The sequence below is a fragment of the Beta vulgaris genome, chromosome 8 (assembly GCF_026745355.1).
Source record: "Beta vulgaris subsp. vulgaris cultivar EL10 chromosome 8, EL10.2, whole genome shotgun sequence".
NCBI lineage: Eukaryota > Viridiplantae > Streptophyta > Magnoliopsida > Caryophyllales > Amaranthaceae > Beta > Beta vulgaris.
The window spans coordinates 38480071-38501756 of record NC_079209.1 but is presented as its reverse complement, the minus strand read 5'-3'; the positions used below and the strand labels follow the sequence as shown (position 1 = coordinate 38501756).

Here is a 21686-nt window from a genome sequence, read left to right as displayed (position 1 = left end):
ACAAAGTAATGGTAGCACCCTTCGTAAATTTACCGGAATGCCATTTCCAAATGACTTGATTGTATCAGATGGTCAAAATAAGCTCATTATGGATGAGCTTTCGTATGACCAAGAGCAATTACAAAAGGAGTTTCAAGATCTTTATGCTGGACTGACTGATGAGCAGCGTGGAATTTATAATGAGATCATATCTGCTGTATTGCGCGGTAAAGGAGGTGTATTCTTTGTTTATGGTTATCGAGGCACGGGAAAGACATACTTGTGGAGATTATTATGTGCAGCATTAAGGCGTAAAGGGGAAATTGTTTTGCCAGTTGCATTAAGTGGAATCGCCTCTTTGTTGCTTCCACGTGGGAGAACTGTGCACTCTAGATTTGGCCTACCATTAAATGTCGATGAGAACTCAACATGTCATGGCATTAAGCCTGGATCGGACTTGACAGGACTACTTATGAAGACAAAGCTTATCATTTGGGGTGAAGCTCTCATGATGCATAAATATTGCTTTGAAGCTCTTGATAGAAGCTTAAAGGATGTTATGCAATCAATAAATCCAGCAAATCGTCATATCCCATTTGGTGGTAAGGTGGTTGTGTTCGCTGGTGATTAAGACAGATATTGCCTGTTGTTCCCAAAGGTAGCAGACAAGATATTGTATTTTCAGCAATCAATAGTTCTTATATATGGGACTTTTGTCGTGTGCTTAGATTGACGCAAAACATGCGTCTCAGAATAGGATCTGATAAGTCAAATCTGGAAGAAATTAGGGAGTTCTCTATGAGTGGATTCTGAATATCGGAGACGGCAAAGTTGGTGAACCGAATGATGGTGAAGCCAATGTAGAAATTTCTCGTGAAGCATTGGTATACGGAGGAGATGACCCTATTTCTGCAATAGTTGATAGCACATATCCTGATCTAGAAGATATATAACATCTGGGAAGCAAATGATCGTGTTTTGTCACGCTTACCAGGTGAAGAAAGAACGTACTTGAGTTCAGATGCAATTTCAATGGAGGAAGGGAATTTCGGAATACACGAGATGTATTCTACTGAATTTCTGAATACAATCAAGTGTTGCGGTTTGCCAAATCATAATATAACCTTGAAGGTAGGGGCACCAGTGATGCTACTACGGAATATTGATCAGACTTCTAGGCTTTGCAATGGTACTAGGTTAGTTGTGAAGCACCTTGGCAATCGAATTATTGAGGCAGTTGTTGTATCTGGTAGTAATGTTGGTGATAAAGTTTTTATTCCGAGGATGACACTTACCCCATCAGATGCAACAAAGTTCCCCATAAAATTTCAAAGAAGACAATTCCCTTGGTTGTTTGTTTTGCAATGACAATCAATAAAAGCCAAGGACAGTCCTTAGCGCACATTGGTTTATATCTCCCCCGGTCAATGTTCAGCCACGGACAATTGTATGTGGCTATTTCAAGAGTTACAAGCAAAAAGGGTTTGAAAATCTTGATCTGTGATAAAGATCGTGGTAACTCATCCGTTACAACCAATGTGGTCTATAAGGAAGTTTTTCAAAATATTTGAATTGTGTATATAATTGTAATTGAGACCGTTTTTTATGTTTTGATAAAGAGAAAGTGTAACTGTTTGTTCCTTTAATAATGTGATGTGTATTCGATTTGATTTCAAGTTTTATTTTCAAACTCTCATTAATCAAAAATGTTATTGTCGCATTAATAATCTTTTCGTCTATAAAATAATTTATAACATAATCTAAAAGTATGGCCTCTCGTGCATTTTTGCACGGGTTAAAAACTAGTATTGATATATTTCAGAAAAAAAAAACACTTCTCCTCCTCACCTTTCTCTCTTTAAAAATATTTATACATCATTTTTCTCTATAATTTTTTACCTTCTCCTCCTCACCTAAAAAGAGGAAAAAAAAATTATTATAATTTTAAGTAATCATAAGATGATTCATTTTTATTTTTAATATGTAAATTATAATATTAATTGAAGTAGGAAAGAGAAATAGGAGGGAGAAAGTTGAGGTGGGGTAGTGAAAAGTAGGAGAGATAAAGTGGAGTTTGATGTTTTTTTTGTTCATGAGTGGAGTGGAGGTGATATATTTGATCATGAAATGATCAAAACATGAGTAAGTAGGAAAATTTGGTGATCAAACTCATCACCATTGGGAATGCTCTTACCGCTTACCATTGGAGGAGTTCCTGTTATAATTTAAAGAGACAGAAACAGGATGAGGGCATGAGGTCCTTTCCGTTTTTGCTATGGCTTCCCTCAACATCAATCTCCCACCCTCCATAACCATACCCAACTCATTTTCTCTCTCCTCTCTCTCTCATTTCCATGGCCGCCAACTCTCTCTTTCATCAACACTCTCATCTTCTCTTCCCATCTTACCACACTCCAAAACGATATTCATCCATGGCACAAACAACTTCAAAACTACCCAATTCAGCCGCAATTGCTCTTTAATTCCCCCCACTTCCATTCCTTCTCAAAGCCCCTTCGTTCAACACGATGATAACCTCTTCATTGTTGTCAATTTCTACCACTTTGTTTTCATCAAAGACCCTCAATTTGAAGTTTCCAGGCATTTATTCGTTTTACAGGTTCATTTCCTATCTCTCTCTTGCAATTTTTTTTTCAAGGAGAACTGTTTTTGTTTTAGTTGGAGATTGCATATGAATTTTTCTAAGAATTTTCTTATTATTTTTGGTTTCTGGGTTATTGTACTAAATGATTATGAATATGGGTATGCATTTTATTTGGAAGTTGAAGGCCAAAATTTTACTTAATGTTACTAGTTTTTTGAATGACATATGTGAATATATATATGCTGCGTGCAATAGGAGGTAGTGGCACCAAAAGTTTTATGCATTTGAAGTTTGAGATTCTTGTATCGAATTGAAACTAAATACTTCCTCCGTTTCTTAATAAGTGCAACATAGAGAAAGTGAGGGAATACCAAGGAATGTAGAGAGAGAAAGTTGGGACCACAATAAAGTAGAGTAATTCAAGTGATGAAACAAAAAAGTTGTGGTCCCCTCTTGCTTTTTGGTGGCATATTTGTAATAATATTGAACTTTTTTTACCATTTTGAGCTTGGTTGCACTTATTGTGACTATTCCAAATAAGGAAAATGTTGCACTTATTAAGAAACGGAGGTAGTATATTCTCAGTTTGTCTAAAGAGGATCTTTCTCAAGGTAGTTTTGGGGTTGGATTGATGCAATTTTTGCTAGACCCTTGATCCGAAATGGAATTCGTTTGTGATTCAATAATTGATGAGAAGCATATAAAGATAGTCAAAGATAATGAAGCTACATTGAAAATAACTGCACACGTGTAGTTTCTTTTGACATGTGAGAAGTACTTGCTGATATCACTTGGCTTCCATAATTTCTCTATCAATGTGGCTTAGTAGACTAGTAGTTAGTAGTACAATGCAACGTTTTATATTCTGAATTTGACGAAAGTATGGAAAACCAAGAGGATATATCTGTCGAATCTGTGTACAAAATAGGCCATCTCTTGGCTACTTTTGTTTCTGTTACGTTCTCCACGATCTTAAACACTTACTTCAGGATAATGGGAACAAGGGTGTACTTAGAGTCCTAATTGATTTTTCCTGGACTTCTTCAACTTCCCACTTGCAAAACAATTAAAATGGCATTCTTAAATTTTCAAATATGCTCTTATTTTCCTTTCCTGTAATTTCACATTTGCAAGTATATATAATTGTATAGGAAGTATGAAAATTGAAATGAGGGGATGTCAGAAACGCCATAGGACAAAAGGTAATTTAAAAAAATGATGCCTTTTTTATTTATTGCGTACGCAATGAAGGAAACAGAACGGCGGAAAATATGGAGTCTTCTAGCTATGTTGATAAGGAGAATTGTGCTAAGTTTCTGCAGAATAGTGCATCTAGTGACGTTGCAGTATCACGCTACCTCATTCAATAGGAATGCTTCATGTTTGCTTGCTAGGAATAAAAGCAGTATTTGCTGTCTGGTTTGGTTTCTCACTTATAATGAGGATTTTTTCTTTCAAATTCCATAGTTAGGAGGATCTACTGTTCTATAGTGTTGTCATGCAGATAATTTCTTCAATCTTCTAGAACTTTTGACCATAGTTCTTTATTTCTTACCATCATTAAAGACCACGTTACTTATCCGTAGAGGTGGGCGCATGCTGGCCCGGTCCGTTGTCCGCTACGTGTGCTTGCCACGGTCAATACTTGCACGAGCCCGCGGGCCGAATGCCCCTTTTCTTTGTTTTTACTCTAAAATTGCCAAAAAATAACATAGAACACGAGTCAGGCCCGTGGGCTTGGGCGGGGTTGTGGACAAAATCTGAAAATTTCAAGCCCGGCACAGCACAACCCGCCATTCACGGTCCCGCCCCACCCCGCCCCCAGTGCCCAAATCCCGTGGGCCAAACCCGTGAACAGTCCCGGCCCATGCCCAAGTCTACTTATCTGGTTAATTCAAGAAGTTTGTCACATCTATCATTTTTTTTGTTGTCTGCATTTTCAGGGAATGCAACGTACATTCTTATGTAATTAAGTAGATTCTTTGAATAAGTTTTTTGTTCCCTTATGGCAATTATGCAATGTAAAATTGTCAATCCTTAGCCTTTATAATATATTTATAAGAATGAGAATTCTCTTCACTGATCTGTTCTCAGGAGCTTGACATACATGGGCGGATTTATATCAATGAACAAGGTGTTAATGCGCAGGTATTACTCACCTTTTCCTGTGTGTATAATCTTACTGGTCTTCACTTCGTATTACTCTTCCTTATTACGTGTATATCTATAATTGAGCGGTTGTTCCCCTTGTTGCTGCATCTTCTAATTTTAAAGTATATTGTTTCTGTTCTGCAATTTGCTGCTCATCCATCTGCTTGCGTTATTGCTACCACCCTCAATTTTAACAATGTTTTAAACTATTTTCTAGGTTTTGTCGTACTTAGTAATAGCCTAATGTATCTGCTATTGACTTCTCATTTTTATCTGTTCCTCACTACTCATCAATTTTCAGAGCCATAGTATTTTAGCCTATAAAAGTATACAATAGGACTAGCAATTATTTGTGTGCAAAGTTTGTGTTAATAGGAAGTTTAAGATCTTTGACATCAGCATTTTAGCATAGTGGTTTTATATTTTGCATTTTAGGTTTCTTGCGTGCACAGTGATTAATTCCATTTAATGGTGGTAGAAGTTAAATTGTACGCTTGTGTCCTGATTTTTGGTGTAACCTGGTTCCTAGCCTTGTAGTGTCCTTAGTCATGATTATAACTTCGTAGCTTTGGGGCCTACCCTGAAGGTAGATTTTATGTTTTATCTGAAGAATCTTTATATCTCATTTCTCATTTGGGTTGCAAATTTTTTATATCTCTTGTTATCACAGTTCAGTGGACCATCAAGAGATGCTCTTGCATATGTGAAATGGCTTAGAGATGATCAAAGATTCACTGATATTCTGGTTCAAATTTCACCATCTTCTATTGGACATGCATTTCCGAGATTGAAGCTGCGTTATAAGCCCTCATTGGTGCAGGCAAGTTCCATATGCAAACTAGTGCCACTTATTTATTTCCCTACTGTTTTTTCTTTTGTCATTTTTTGATTGACATTATTTGACGTATAGTTTGATTTAGGAGTTCAAGATCTTCCGCTCCTCGATCCTTTAATGCGTGCAGTGCCTCTGTCACCGGCTGAATGGAGAACAAGGTTGAAGTCGATAAATAACAATCATGACACAGCAAATGCAAATGACAAGAATTGCATTTTATTGGACGTAAGAAATGGTAACAAATCTTTGAAAATTCATTTATTAATTTATATTTGTTAATACAAGACTATGATTATATATTTAATTATATTATGAGGAGTTCCTACTGATGGTAAGAAGAGGAGCTGCAGAGCTCTTTTGCATTGTCTCTCCTAGTTCTGAGAGGAGACTGTCTTTTTTTCTCTGTAAGAATATTACTGTGCTAAGAATCCCAATATTTGTAGACTTTAGGAAGATTAGTGTGCTAAAAAAGTGCAAAAGTGACAATAAAGCAAATGTGCATGTTGCTGACACTACACATTGTCACTTTTTTTTCGTCTTCTTTTAACTTTTTTGGGGGTTAGGAGGTTGGGGGGGGGGTGTGTGTATGACATTGATTAAGTTTTTTCTTTTTGCTGTTATGCGGCTCAACATGTCTGTAGTTTGCTATCTTCTCTTGTTTTCGTACTTCAATGCCAGGGAAAGTGACAACTATTTCCGTTCCCTGGTAGGGTACTCTATGTGTTCGCTCCGCATGATCTGTCATCCTTTACCACTTTCATTTTGATGTTTTTGTTTTTTCTTCTCTGTGATGTTGAATGCTTTCAACATTTATGTATTCAATTTTTCCAGACTAAAGTTCTTATACTTACTTCATATCAGGTTATGAATGGGATATTGGTCATTTTGAGGGGGTTCAACGTCCTGAAGTTGACTGCTTTAAAAGTACTTCATTTGGGTTATCGGACGAGGTATTGCTTGACAGATTCTATAGCATTATCATTGTGCACAATGAGACCTTTGTGGTGTTATGTGAGAAAAAGTCACTTCTTGTTACTGATGCAGTATCATGAAGTATATCTTCAAAATCTATGACAAAATGCTGTGACATCTTACATGATTAAATTCTCTAAAAAAAAGGTTCTAGGGTTCCTTTGATGACAAAGCTTTATGCAGCATGACACGACATCCATGACAAAATTTTGCCTCACTCTGTTCTACGTTACAACCCAATGTATCACCATAAACCAGACTTAACTCTCTTAAGATTAAATGTGAACCAGACATGTTTGCCAATTTTTCTTACCTGGAAAATACAACTCTAATCTCACATATGCTTACATAGATGCCATCACAGTTCATGATCTTTATAGTGTGTTTTCTTGTCTTACGGGTTCCCTTGGACCTGAATTCGTTTGTTATCACTTCGGGTTTGTTCTCTTCACATTGTTTTTTTAACTTATATGCAATTATTGGAACTTTAGAAGATTTTAACTTATTGGAAGTAATTTGAACTTATCTGAACCAATTAGACCTGAAACTTAAGTTTTCAAGGTGAAAAGAACGCACCCTTAGTTATGTTCAAATGACATTTGACAGAAGGGTACATGTACTTAGACTGACACAGGTAGTTAGATGGGGAATATACACGGAGGTATAGAACAACTATCTCCAAGGAACTTGGTAAATAACCGCGTAACTTTGGAAAATACTTTGCACTTTTAGAGAATTATGGTGAGATCATGATATTTTCATTTCCCTCTCTGGTAGCTTTTTAAAAGCGCTGTGAGACATTTAAATATCTATAAGTTAAATTAATTTGTTTCCCAAGCAAGCTACATGTATTTTGTTTTTGCTTAAAATTTGTTATATTAGTTCATGCGAGTTTTGGCCCCTATAGAATCTTTTATATAGTTGTATAATTTTTCTAGCTCTTTTTCTATGATTGTATGCAATGTTATTAGGATCGGGATCCTACTTTGGATCGTACGGGTTGGTAGAATCGAATCGGTGGGATCGGATTGTAGGATCGTAAGATCCTACAATTTGGTGAAATAGAGATAATTGTACTAAAATATGGTGAGAACCTTATGTTAAAAATTTACACATATTAATAATGAATTTTTTAATTAGCAAATGATGATAGTTTTTCAATACTATAAGATTAAAGTAACATGCGACCAAAATCTAATAAGAGAAATATTATATGTGAAATTACTTTATAATATTTATACGGTAGAATCGGATCGTAGAATCGTAGGATCGTAGAATCGTGTTAAGATCCTACCATGTGATTTTTTGTGGTTGGGTAGGATCGAAAGATCCTACAAAATTAAGATCCTACGTGGGATCAGGATCGGTGAGGTCCTCCAGGATCGTAAAATCGTAGAATCGTAAGATCCGGATATTTATGCTTTTTAATTGCAATTGCAATTGCATATTGATCACCATTATTATTTTCGAAATCAGACCTTAGAATAGTTAAATCACACCTAATAAGATAATTTAAACAACCAACGTAGGAACCCATTAATCTTGTGATTTGTTGAAGTTATCATCAAAGTTAGATCTTATGTGATAAAAAACAACCTTTAATGTATTTATCTTTGGATTTTTTGGTTAAAACACCCTTACGTTTGGTGATTTTTAAAACAATCCCCCTTTTGTTTTTTTTTTAAAATGAACCCCCAAACGTTTTATAAAAATTTTGGTTGCACCCCCAAAACCTAACTTCCGTCAAATCCAGACGTTTGTGGGGCCCTTTTTTCCATTTTCCCTCCTAAATATTGCATGAAATGCCATTTGTATCCTTGGTAATAAAACCCTTCAACTAACCTCTTCATCTCTCTCATTCAATTCCTTCATTTATGATTTCATCTCTCTCACTTGCTTCAATCAGAAATTCAGCATCTCTCTCTTGTCATCATCTACACCTTTTCATCTTTTCTTTCAGTCTCTCTCATCCAACACTCTCTCTCTCGTCATCATGGAAACTGGTGCATTTTGCCTTTCTGATGCTCCTGATTTTTTGTTCAACACCACCAAATCTTCCACCTTTGGCTTAGTGTCTTGAATCTTTGCAATTTCACTATTTAAAAACGTTACTTCATGTGTCAACAACCTCTTCTCCAGCACCAATTCATTAATGACCAACTTCTGCTACTCCTCCTAATTCTTGTCAACCCATCCAAAGAATCCACACCCTTCTCTTGGTATGAACATTTGAGAATTTGTAGGCATAGAGACTCCTCCCAGGATTGTCATGCATCCATGACCTCAAAATCTTAGCAGGAATTCGACAATTGCATTTGGTTGCCATAACCCTAATTGAACAATTAACCTAAATTAAAATAAGCAAATAAACCCTAAAATTGCAAAATTACCCAAAATTTAATGCTTAGAAATGAATGTAACACTTATTTGATTTGAAGGATGTCAGGAATTGTCAATTGAGAGTGAAATTGCAATTTTCCGTTCGAAATTTTGGATTAGCAACTTCACTTTGGGGGTGTCGGAAAATGACCGTTGTGAGAGAGGGAATATCCTGATTTGGGGATGAAGTGGTTGTTATATAATAGCATAGGTGGTCCCCACAAACGTCTGGATTTGACGGAAGTTAGGTTTTGGGGGTGCAACCAAAATTTTTGTAAAACGTTTGGGGGTTCATTTCAAAAGAAAAAACAAAAGGGGGATTGTTTTAAAAATGACCAAACATAAGGGTGTTTTAACCAAAAAATCCTTTATCTTTTTATGCAATTAATCAAATTATGTGCATGCAATAAACATGTCTCATTGAATAATGTAAGGAAATTTACTTGGAACTCAAAATTTCCTCTTTTTGGTTTATATATGGGCGTAAATGGGCATAGTATTTTGCCCTCTTAGAGAACTGTGATGAAATCATATGATATATTCATTTATCTCCCCATTAGCTTTCTAAAAGCTCCGTGAGACATTTAAAAATCTATTAGTTGATTTATTTTGTTTCCCAGCAAGCTGTATGTATTTAAATTTGCTAGTTAAATTTGTTCTTATTTCATGCATGTTTTGGTCCGTAAAAAAGAGCCATTCTTATTGTTTTTAAAAAAGCTTAAAAGCTAGAGATTCAATTTGGAGTTGGGATTGTGCATGGTCATGGGTTATCTGTAGTTTCTAGTAATAGAAGAAGAGTCTGTTTATTTAATATTTGGAGTATTTAACTAGAATAATACAAACTTTGATCGGTTCTCCCAAAATTATATATGCAACCTTTGCGTTATTACTTAATATTTCAAACTTTATAACAAAATTCCTAGAGTAGGTTAATATGACCTGCAACTTGTGCGACTGGTGAATTTTTTTTTTCAAAACAAAAATTACAAAATTAACTTTGTTCTTTCTCCCTCCTCTCCCACCCCCATCCACCTGAACTACAATCCCAAGCCACGACCACCACAAGTACCACCCCTGAACCCCACCACCACCACCGAAATCACTCCCCACAATCTAAGACGGCTCCCTAAGTCTCCTTCCTTTCTCACCTACTCAGTTCAAACCACACCAATAAAAACACCAATGACAACCAAAAAAACACAAATTACATAAAAAAAACACAAATTACAACCAAAAAGCCACAAATTACAGCCACAAAAGACACATAATATAGATCAAGTCAAATCATAGGAGAGAGAAAATGAAGAATCACCGAGAACATTCTGAGTGCGAGTAGTGCGGATGATGATCTAAGTACGCATAGGAGTAATATCTTCAGCTTGCTCTCGTGTGAAACCTTCATTCAGTTCACTGTAGAAAGAGGATTAGCTAAGGGGAAGCAGGCTGAGAGGAAAAAGAAAAAGAGAAAAAAGAAAAAAGTTTTTCATTTGTTTTTTGAAATTTAAATAAAAATTAAAAAACCAACCAAAAATATAACAACACGTGTCCCGGTTAACCTGTTTATCAGGTTGCATCCGCTTTTGTCTTACTCTAGGGATTTTGCAATAAAGTTTGAAATATTAAATAATAATCCAAAGGTTGTTTGAATTGGGACCGGCCAAGGTTGGTTATTATTCTAGTTAAATACTCCTTAATTCTTTTATTTCTATTGTCTTTTGACATCTATCTTCCTATTGATCCCCCAACTCTTCATTGACCTTTCCATACCTCATTTAATTATAATGTTTTTGACATCTCAAATCGATGTGGACATTCAGGCCTGTGAAATCAGTGGTAAATGTTAATAGAGCTTGTTGTGTGAAGTGTCAGGTGCTTCTTCTTGTGTGCAACAATACAAATGGTTTGTATATCCTTCTCATCTATGTTGTGCAAGTACTTGAATGTGTGAAAGATACCGGCACTAAAGAAGTTGGATTTTTAATGCAGTGGTGTTTAGACTTGAAGCATTGTGGGATACTTACTCCGCTTCAAAATTAATGCCTTTTCTAGTGGTTCTTCATTTGATAGAACACTTTTATTTATGCAAAAAAGATATAACTACACATTGGACCACTTGCACTAAACAACTTCTCTCTCCTTATTTTAACGTAAATTTTAACAAAATACCCCAGAATCAACTCCCTCCTAAATCTCGGTGCCATATGCAAGTGTTGCGTTCTTTGTGGGGTGGAGGTAGTATTATCTTGTGGTTTGTTGTCTACAGATATTGTGTCAAGAATTTCCTGCATTGGTATATACTAGGGGGTTTTAGGGAAACTTCCTTTGCTTTGAATTTGAGAAATAACCCCTAAAAATCATGAACTCATCCCTATCTTACTCTTCTTCCCAAATTTAACATTGAGAGGTCATAGAATGGTATGTTGTATAGTGCATAGCATTTTTATTTGGGCTTCCTTAGGCCTGAAAAGTCCTTGGTGAGGTTATGCATTTTGATCAGACATCAATGTCAGATAGGAAAAGGATTGTCAATGCCTCTTAAATGCACCACAAATTGACAAAGACAATCACCACCACCACCACCTAGTTTGGCTCCTACTCTCACCAAGAGCAGAGTCTAGGGATGTCCAAATGTACAAACATTATTATGTATAAACAGTTTCTATGAATGAAGTTTCATATGGTTCTCATGAACATTGTACTGATATCATTTTTCTTTAAAATGTCGTGAGTAGTTTTTGTTCATGGACTCATAGTATATGATTATGTGGTTTCTCGTGTTTTCTGATCCAGGTTACTGATTTAGATCCTTTAGTGAACATCGATAAAGAAAAAACACATATTTTGATGTATTGTACTGGAGGAATTCGCTGTGACGTATATTCTACCATCCTCAGGTTGTTCCCTTCTCCATTTCTTACCCGCATACATTATTGAAGTTCAGTGGCAGTTGGAATGTCAAGAAGTTTTACTTTGTTTTCATCTTTAAGGTCTCACATCATGAATCATGTAGAACTTTTTTTTTAACAGACAAAAGGGTTTCAAGAATCTCTACACGTTAAAGGGTGGTGTTTCAAATTATCTCCAGAAGGAAGGTCCTGATAAATGGATAGGTAATTTATTTGTATTTGACTCACGTCTCTCTCTCCCTCCGTCTACTTTCAAACCTGGAGCCGCCACCACAAGCAGAAGTCAGGAAGCTCTGGCGAATAACAAGTTTGCTAAATGTTACATATGTGGTTCCCAAGTTCATGAATTACGGCATCGGAACTGTGCAAATCTCGACTGCAACCTCTTGTACTTGTAAGTCCTCCTTTACGGCTTATTTGCTTAAACATCTAAGATTCACCTGGTTTAACATTTTTGGTTATAATTGAAAATTAGTACGAATAAAGTTGCTGCTTGCTTATTTTTTTCCCCCCTTTATAATCTCCTTTGTGTCATGGTTCCATTTTTGTCTACACTTGTTCCCCCTCTTACCCCTTATTTTTTTTGCATTTTCTAAGTTTACATCATTAGCAGTACCTCACACATGCTAGAGTATAATATCTACTCCCTCTGACCCCCAGTGGGGTTTACATTTGTTTTAGGCACATAGTTTTAGGATAAAATGCGCTCTGACCTCTTTGTTCATGTGTTGCACCTTAATCTGCAACCTTATCAAGTTATGGCTTTATAAGTAAATCACATCTAAAGATATTGTGGGATAGCAAATCCATACGCTTAACATTATTGCTCCTTCAACCTCCTTGAAACACTGATCTCTTTATACAGTCCACTCTTTCATAACCACTATGATATTGTATAGCCTTCATAACCACAACCCCCCCGCGCTGCTGTGATGTTGTGGCTGCCAACTATTAACTCCATTATCTTCTGCTGTACTTCATGGCACATTAATATGATAAAATGTAAAGTAAATACGTCAAGGATAGTTATGGTAAATTGGGTATGTTCAACTCATATTTCAATACTGCAAGCTTCGGATAATTTTTTAATAATACAAACTTTATACCTACATTTCCTCGAGTAGGTCGAAATGCCTTGTTACTTGTAAAAACAGGTAAAAAAAAGTTTCCGTTTCTCCCTCATCCCCACCCCTACCCGCTAGAACCCCCCCCCCTCCTCTCTCCCCGTCCCACCCCCTTGGAAACCATCCCCTTCCCGCCTCTATTCCCGAAATCCACCAGACTCTAAACCCCACCCAGGAAAACCACCTCCTCCCTTTCCCCCATGCGCAAAACCCCCTCCCTTTCCCCCATGCGCAAAACCCCCTCCCTTTCCCCTACCCTCAGAACAGGCAAAACAGGGTAACCCAAAAATATGCGGCGGAGATCCCAACTCACATGCCACCCAGCCTCCCAAATCCGGCGGCACCACCCACACCCTCGCCAAGCCACCTAAAACCGGCTAAAGTTTTTTGTGGTGGTTGTGTGTGGTGGAGGGGAAGGAGGAAGTGAAAAGAAAAAAGTTCCTTTTTTGAAATTAAATAAAAAACCACAAAATGTTATATGATACATGTCCAGACTCCAGGTTTACGTGTTTATCAATTTGAATCTGGTTTGACCAACTCTAGGAAACGTAGGTAATAAAGTTCGTATTATTGAAAAATAATTCAAGGCTGTAATATTATGTTAGGAGAACTGGCTAAAGTTTGTATTATTCTAGTTAAATATTTCAACTCTCTAATCAAATGCAACTTTTATCCAGGGATTGTGGAAATATTATTTACTAGACATTGTGAAAAATATCTATCAATAGCTGTTTGTTTACGTCTCAGATGCTGCAGAGACTGTGTGGGAGAATTGAGAGGGTGCTGCTGTCGAGATTGCAAAACTGCTCCACGGCTAAGACCTGTTTTGTTCCAACATGAAAGGTACAAAAAGTGGCATCTTTACAGAGATAGTGAAGTTAGAGAAGAGATTTCTACTTTGAATTAGGGCAGGATCAACATCTCTTCTTTACTTCGATTTTGATTCATATTATATGTTATTTGGATTTCTAGCTGACCAGAACCTGAAAAGTTATAACACTTTTGTGCATTTTGTACATAATGTCATTATAGATTAAATAATTATGATTGTGATCTCCAGTTTGGAGATGGATTGATAAGTTGACCTTTTAAAATAGCTTGAAGTTTCCATTTCTTTTCTTTTGCCCTTTTCGTAACTTTTAGCTTTGAATCTTGTTTGGAGGTTGGGTATTGATTTCCTTTCCTTTTATGCATGGCAAGCTAGTCAGAATATGTTTGCACTGGAAGTAATTATTAAAAAACTTAAATGGATCCGATATGTTTACAGCGCATCTTGCGTGTGGCCGGCCACACGTGAAATTACAATGTGGTAACGTGCGACACGCTGTTAGCTCGTCAATTCATTTTCAAATGGTTATATCTCATTTGTTTTTCATCGGAATCGAGCTTTTGATCATGCGTTGGAAAGCTATCGAGCCAATTTTTCGTTCCCAACTTGAAACTTCCCATAATATTAAGTGTGTTGTGAGATATGACCTTTTAAAGTTGACCCTTATGCACAAACACTTATAAACAAATGGAGTTACTCTTATGAACAGATGAAGTTATTTGACATGTGATTACTCTTATAAGCAAATGCAGTTACTTTTTTGAACTTTTGGGTTGCTCGTATGATTAAATGAGGTTACTCGTATGATTTATTGAAGTTACTTGTAGAAATAAATGAAGTTACTAATATGAATTGATTGTGTTACTCATAAGATTAAATGAAGTTACTCATAGATTAAATGACATTACCAGTATGAATTAATTGAGTTAATCATATGATAAAAACGGGGGTACTCAGATAATGAAATGGGGTCACTCATCCATCTTCCTTACAATCGTTTACAAAAGTAACCTCATTTTTATCATATGAGTAATCCAACTAATTGATACTAGTAACGTCATTTAATCTATATGAGTAATCTCATTTAATCTTATGAGTAACCCAATTAATTCATACTAGTAACCTCATTTATTTATACAAGTAACTTCAATAAATCATACGAGTAACCTCATTTAATCATACGAGTAACCTTAAAGGTTCACAAACGTAAATACATTTGCTTATAAGAGTAACCTAATTCATTCATAAAAATAAGCTGATTAGTAACTTCATTTGTCCAAATGAGTAACTTCATTTGTTCACAAAAGTAAATTCGTTTTTTTTCATACGAGTAACCTCATTAGTTCACAATATTAACCTTATTTAATCATATGATGACCCTATTTGATCAAGTAACCCCAATTGTTCACAAAAGTAACCTAATTTTATTATATGAGTAACCCAATTAATTCATACTAGTAATGCTATTTAATCTATGAGTAATCTCATTTAATCTTATGAATAACCCAATTAATCCATACTAGTAACCTCGTTCATTTATACAAGTAGCTTCAATAAATCATATGAGTAACCTCTTTTAATCATACGAGTAACCCAAAAGGTTCACAAAATTAATTGCATTTGCTTATAAGAGTAACCACATTTCTTTACATGAGTGACACCCTTTTATTATTAAAAGTAATCACATACTCATACAAGTAACTCCATTTGGTCATAAAAGTAACTCCATTTGGTCACAAGAGTAACTCCATCTGTTCATAAGAGTAATTCCATTTGTTTATAAGTGTTTGTGCACAAGGGTCAACTTCAAAAGGTTGTATCTCACATCACATTTAATATTTTGGGAAGATTCAAGTTGGAGATGAAAAATTGGTTCGATAGCTTTCCAATGTCTGGTCAAAAGCTCGATTCAGATGAGAAACGAGTGAGATATGACCATTTGAAAATGAGCTGACGGACTGACAGCGTGTCGCGCGCGCGGCCACACCTGTAACTTCCCGTGTTGCAGGCCGCATATAAGAATTTGTGTATGTTTTATTGTGAGTTTTATATAAATGTAGACTCACTATATATTTTCTGTTAATCTTTTTACAATTGGTCTTGTAAGAGACCGTCTACTTTTAATGTAAAGGAGGTGCGGCCCAAGCCCAATATCAAGAAGAGAATGGATCATCTTTTTTAATATAATGACTATTTTAATCTATTTAGTGACCAACTTAATCTATTCAGTAATAACATTCTTTAATTCATTTAGTGACTGTTTCAATCCCTTTAGTGAGAGTTTAATCCATTCCGTAAGACTGTCAGACTATTTTAAAAAATTGTTTGTTGTAATTCGATATTCAAAGGGAAACAAAGGAAGGAGAAAAGAATGGACAACTAGAAAGGTGCAAGATACCTAAAAATAGCGTTAGGTTAGAGAGAAATGGAGTGGGCTTGTTAGGAGAATGTAGGCTTGAGTTATCTAATTTTATATTAAAATTAGACCGTCTATTATAATAATTTATGTACTATCACGCAAATATGTCAAAGCATTTAACCGATTTTAGTATATTACTACCAATGCATTTAATTGGCTTGGTATTATAACTTTCATAGTTGACCTTTTATATAAACAATAATATGTGAAAAAAAAATATATATAAAAAGATATATATAATAACAAATTGGCCATCCAAGTTAATACTAAAAAAATAGAGAAATAAAATGACAAAATTGGAATTTCACACTAAAACAAAAAATAATTTGAATGACATAAATCACCAATATTGCGTAATTAAAGGTAATACAATAATATTTAAGAAAACTAATACCAATCGTTAGCTAAATAACTCAATAAAACTCTTTTTTTAGGTGGTATAACATAATCTCCCTCATTCATGTTGATTTCTTCAAATGAATTTCGACATAATTTATGAGCTCGGTAAAGTGTAGTGATATATATTCTAAATCAATATAAGTTCTAGAATTCTTGATTGTAGAAGAAACATACTCCAGTATATACCAATTATCTGAATTCAAATCTTCATCCATCGTGATATCCTTGCAAATTTTGTAACATTTAATATGAGCGGAATGGAACATTGGTATGATAACATACCTTTACGATAAATTTTTTTTGAATGTTCCCTCCCTCTTGTGGTGATTCCATCACTCCTTGAACATGTGATAGGTAACAATTAACTTAGTTATTTTTGTGCTTCAAGTCATAACTCATATATTTAGTATAGAATAAAAATGGTAATTTAAGTTCCACGCTTCTTCGAATAAATTTAAACAAAAAGAAGTCAAGTTCTATAAAATAAAGTAGAAATTCGGCAAAAGAAAATGATTTAGCAAAGATGATTAGTTGAGAGGAATAATGCCACGAAGAATAATAATGAGAGAAATTAAGTAAACAATCCATAGAGTATTGATATACTTTCATTGGATGAAATCACACCCATTTATACCAAAAATTGTTAATATATCCAAAAGAATAATGCATTTTCTTTCTAAAGATGTTGTTGTACGCTCTAATGAAGTGCTGTCACATTGTCATCCAAAAGATCACAATTTACCAGTAAGAAAATGAATGTCAAACGAACCATATCTTTGAAATAAATTTTAGATGGCCAGATGTATAGAATGGTGTTTAGGATTTATGAATTTTGATTTTGTAGTACAATGCAAATATGATTATGGTATTGTTAGTGATTCGGTGCATTAGTCGAATAACTCTATTGAAAAATTCGAAATTCATATTAGAGATTGATTGAATCAATCCCTAAAATCACGTCTTGTAAGTTAGGAATGATTGAGATTTAGGTGATCAACTTGGACATAATTGAAGATTGTAATTGATTGAATTTCGCATGATAAGAGGAGTCATTAAAATTTTCGGCCAATGCATTAGTGAAATGCATGACACATGACGATTTATCTTAGTTGGACAATGTTTTAATTGTTAAAACTACCATGTAAGATTATTTTGGTTGAGAGTGTCGAATTTGAAAAGTAAACGGTGAAAGCAATTTGAACGGTAACACTTAGGACAAAATAAACAAGGTTTATTAGTGTATATATTAATACACACACGCACACGCGCCCACACGTTACAACAGGTCTGGTTAGATATGATTAAAATGGATAGTTGCTAGAGCATGAGCAAAAAAAGAAGAAAAAGATAACCACATCTGTATATGTTAGGATATACTCTATCTGACGTGCACGCACGCACGCACGCGCACGCACGCACGCGCACGCACGCACGCGCACGCGCACACACATATATATATATATATATATAATATATATATATAATATATATATAATATATATATATATATAATATATATATATATATATTAATATATATATATATATATTATATATAATATATATTAATTTTTTTCTAATATTCTTCTTTTTGGAGTTACATCACTTATTCATAAGAATTATATCACGTAAAATTCATTCTCATTTTTCATGTAAGTATGCATTCTCATATGAACTCGATTATATATATATATATATATATAATATATATATATATATATATATATATATATATATATTGGATCTTGTGAAAACCACTCCTAGGCTGAAAACTGAAAACATCTAATCTTGACCGTCCGATTTTGCTTGGTTTTACTATCCGTCAGATCTCGTTTCATTCTTGCTAATATTTATAATCCTGATAGACACTAAGAACCGCTTTCCAAACAATATTTATAATCCTAACAAGCAATTACTAAGGGAATAGTAAGGGCAAGTCAAGGGTCGATCCATAGGGAAACAGGGATTGGTTAAAGTTTATCTAGTCTAGACTACGTAATTGAAAGGTATGTGGGGGTTTGAAAGATGTTTGGTAACAATTAAGACTAACTATCAACTAGAACAAGCAAATATCAAGAGTTTTAATATCAAATAAAAGACACTAGAGTTAAGGTTACTAGTATGAATAAGAACGGATGATGATTGTTAATGCGATTGTGAAGCAACAAAGACGACTATGCAAGGTTTAGTTCTCCTCTAAAATACTCGAGTCCTCTCTCGAATGGCCCTCAAGAGTAATCGCTTAATCTATCAACTAAATCCTCTCTCGAATGGTCTTTAGTTAATTGATTAAGAGATTCAATAAGTTTGGAAAACCCCTAATGAAGGATCCCCTTAATTTCCATCCAATATCTTTGTATAGAGATTAAGTTGATTCTTGGGGATGATAAAAGAGTTCAAAATCCGATTTAAGAACATTTATAATCAAAATACCAAAGTATAAATGTGATCAATATCTATCCTAAGGTCTCAAAACACCAAGATCAATGCATAAACTTCTCCATGCATCAGAATCACATCAACAACATATTAAAAACCTAATTCATACTTTCACCCTAACCCTAGATATGAAACTACTCACTAATCATGGAGTTTAAGCAATTAAACATAAAATCTATGACTAATCTAAGGTTAAACATGATTAAGTAATGATTAAACTAATGAAAATCGCAATTCATAAACTAAGAGAATGAAAATCTTAAATAATATAAGAACATAAACAAACACCAAGAGAATGAAATAAAAACTAAAACTTTGAATTGAATGAAAAGTACCTTGAATGTAAATCGAATCACAAACTATGATCACTAATCTCAATTATCAATGAAAACTCAAGTGTTTTCTCTCTAATACAAAACCCTAAAATATTCTCTGAAAACTAGAATAAAACGTAAGTCTCAAAACTCCTCCAGAAAAGAGGGTTTAATGACCGATTTTCTATTCCGGATCGTAAGGTGCGGGCGCACCTTGCTCAAGTGCGGGCGCACCAGACCTCAGGTGCGGGCGCACCTGAGTCTTCTGCCTCAAGGTGGAAATCCCCCGTCAGATGGTGCGGGCGCACAAGAGACAGGTGCGGGCGCACCACATGTAAGGTGCGGGCGCACCTAAGTTTCTGCCTCAGCCTGAATTCTTCGTCAAAATGTGCGGGCGCACATGGTTGGTGCGGGCGCACCAGACATAGGTGCGGGCGCACCTTATGCTTTGTGCGGGCGCACCAATGTCGTCTGTTTTGTGCTCCAGAATTGGTCGATGGTGCGGGCGCACCAGTAGCTTGTGCAAGCGCACCAGGGGCATACCAAGCGCACCTCATGCTACCTCTCAGCCTCTAGCTCGTTCTTTTGTGCCATGTCTCGCATTTCTCGGCCCCGAAAAGGGTAATACCTGCAACAGAAACACGAACAAACATGGTGAAAGCATATGTGCTAGAAATTCGATCAAAATAGATCGAAAATCTAGCAAAATGTCACTATGATCAAGTATGATCAAGTGAATGAAATAGAAGGGAAAAGTGAGGAGAAAGAAGGAAGAAAAGGAGAAAAAGGGAGCTAAAACAAGCCAAAAGAAAGTCATAAAGTGCGTTAGAAACGCACTTATCAAACTCCCCCAAGCTTAGCGTTTTGCTTGTCCTCAAGTAAACCAAGAATGAAATGAAGGAAAGAAAAAGAAAAGGAGAATAAAAAGAAAAGGGAAACATGCAACAAACTAACCTATATGCTCTAAATGCAAGGTTACAAGCATGACATGCAAGCTAAATGAGTTCATAGCAAGATTTAGGAGACCAACCAAACACAAGAGGGAAGATGATTAGGAAGCACAAGAGTGACTCTAAGGTCTCAATCCACCGATCAACCGAGTCTTTTTGAAAGAAAGCTTTCCAAGAATGATTTCTCACTCTTCTCCACTTCCAAGACCCAAGTTTGACTCCTCCCTAGGGATGCTCAACCATAATTGCTCGCCTCTACCATGTTTTGATGACCCTCATCATGACTTGCACAAAATCTCACCCGCCACTACAAATAGATCAAGTCCAATCTAGAAGTCAAAAGGGACTTTGTTAAGGTTGTAACGGGGCTAGGTTAGGGGTGTGGATTATATTCTAGGAATGTGGTGCAAAAAGGGTAAGTGGAGTACAAACTAGGGGTAAATACTCCCCCAAGCTAGTCCTAACACTATTCTCAATTAAAGAATCTCACACAAAACTTGAATTTCACTTGTTTCTTTTTCACTTTGTGAACTTTTTCATTTTTCTCATCAATTTGATCTTTCTTTCTTTTCATTTTCAATAATAAACCAAATCAAACAATAAGAACTTTCTTTCTTTTATTTTTTGTCTTTCTTTTTTTCACAAATTTTTTTTTTTCAACTTTTGCTATCATACAAGCACATTAACTCTCTTTCAACCAAGACTTAATATCAAAACACTTAACTAAAAAAACTACACATGTACTCCACTTTGGGAAAAGTTTGGCCATGACTCATTATGTGGGTTAAGTAAAAATAGGATAGAAAGGCTCAGATGGGTTGAGAAGCGAAATTATGCCGGTATACAAGGTTTTGGCTTTATAGCTCCTATTACTAGCAAAAGAAACGCCCTAAATCATTCTCCTAGAGGCTCGTTCTTATGTAATCTTGGGGAGCTAAAATGCAAGTCACAAGTTAGGCGATCAATGGTGAGGGTTGTGAGTGAGTCTTACGAGGTTCTTGGCCCTCCTTCGGGATTCATCGCACAAGGGGCAAGGCAATCCATTCATCCAACTCGCCTAATTTCAAAGAGACTCTACCAAAAGTTATCGGTTTCAAGAGACGCCTAAAGTCACAACAGGGCTTCCAAAATCATCAAGTCTAATATAAGGAAGGTCTTCCAATCAAGTCATGAACTCTTTAGCCACAAATCATGCATGCAACCAAGCTATCCTAAATGCAGAAAAAAGAAGAAAAAGAATAAAAGAGGAAAATGTTTTTTTTTTTTTTTTTTATAAAAATATGCAAAGCAAAACAAAACTACCAAAGCAAAGCTGTACAGGTGAAGAGAAGTCAGCAGGGGTGGGGAAGTCAAACCAACAGACAGGAACAATCACCAACTGATACC

The 21686-nt window shown here is 35.5% G+C and overlaps 1 protein-coding gene across 1 annotated transcript; it reads left to right on the top strand.

Annotated features, from left to right (window-relative positions):
• Positions 1-2207: 2207 nt before the first annotated feature.
• LOC104901420 (rhodanese-like domain-containing protein 8, chloroplastic) lies at positions 2208-14065 on the top strand. Its single transcript, XM_010688997.4, has 8 exons — positions 2208-2599; positions 4679-4732; positions 5406-5555; positions 5646-5805; positions 6432-6520; positions 11712-11815; positions 11949-12221; positions 13699-14065. Exons 1-8 carry the CDS (start codon positions 2255-2257, stop codon positions 13856-13858), a joined length of 1335 nt encoding a protein of 444 aa, XP_010687299.1. The 5' UTR covers positions 2208-2254; the 3' UTR covers positions 13859-14065.
• The last annotated feature ends 7621 nt before the right edge of the window (positions 14066-21686 follow it).

Bases quoted from the DNA above. Each gene is read 5' to 3' on its own strand.
- LOC104901420 (XM_010688997.4), top strand. From the start codon at position 2,255: ATGGCTTCCCTCAACATCAATCTCCCACCCTCCATAACCATACCCAAC. The intron at 2,600-4,678 runs GTTCATTTCCTA...ATCTGTTCTCAG, and splicing joins GGCATTTATTCGTTTTACAG to GAGCTTGACATACATGGGCG. The intron at 12,222-13,698 runs GTAAGTCCTCCT...TTTACGTCTCAG, and splicing joins GACTGCAACCTCTTGTACTT to ATGCTGCAGAGACTGTGTGG.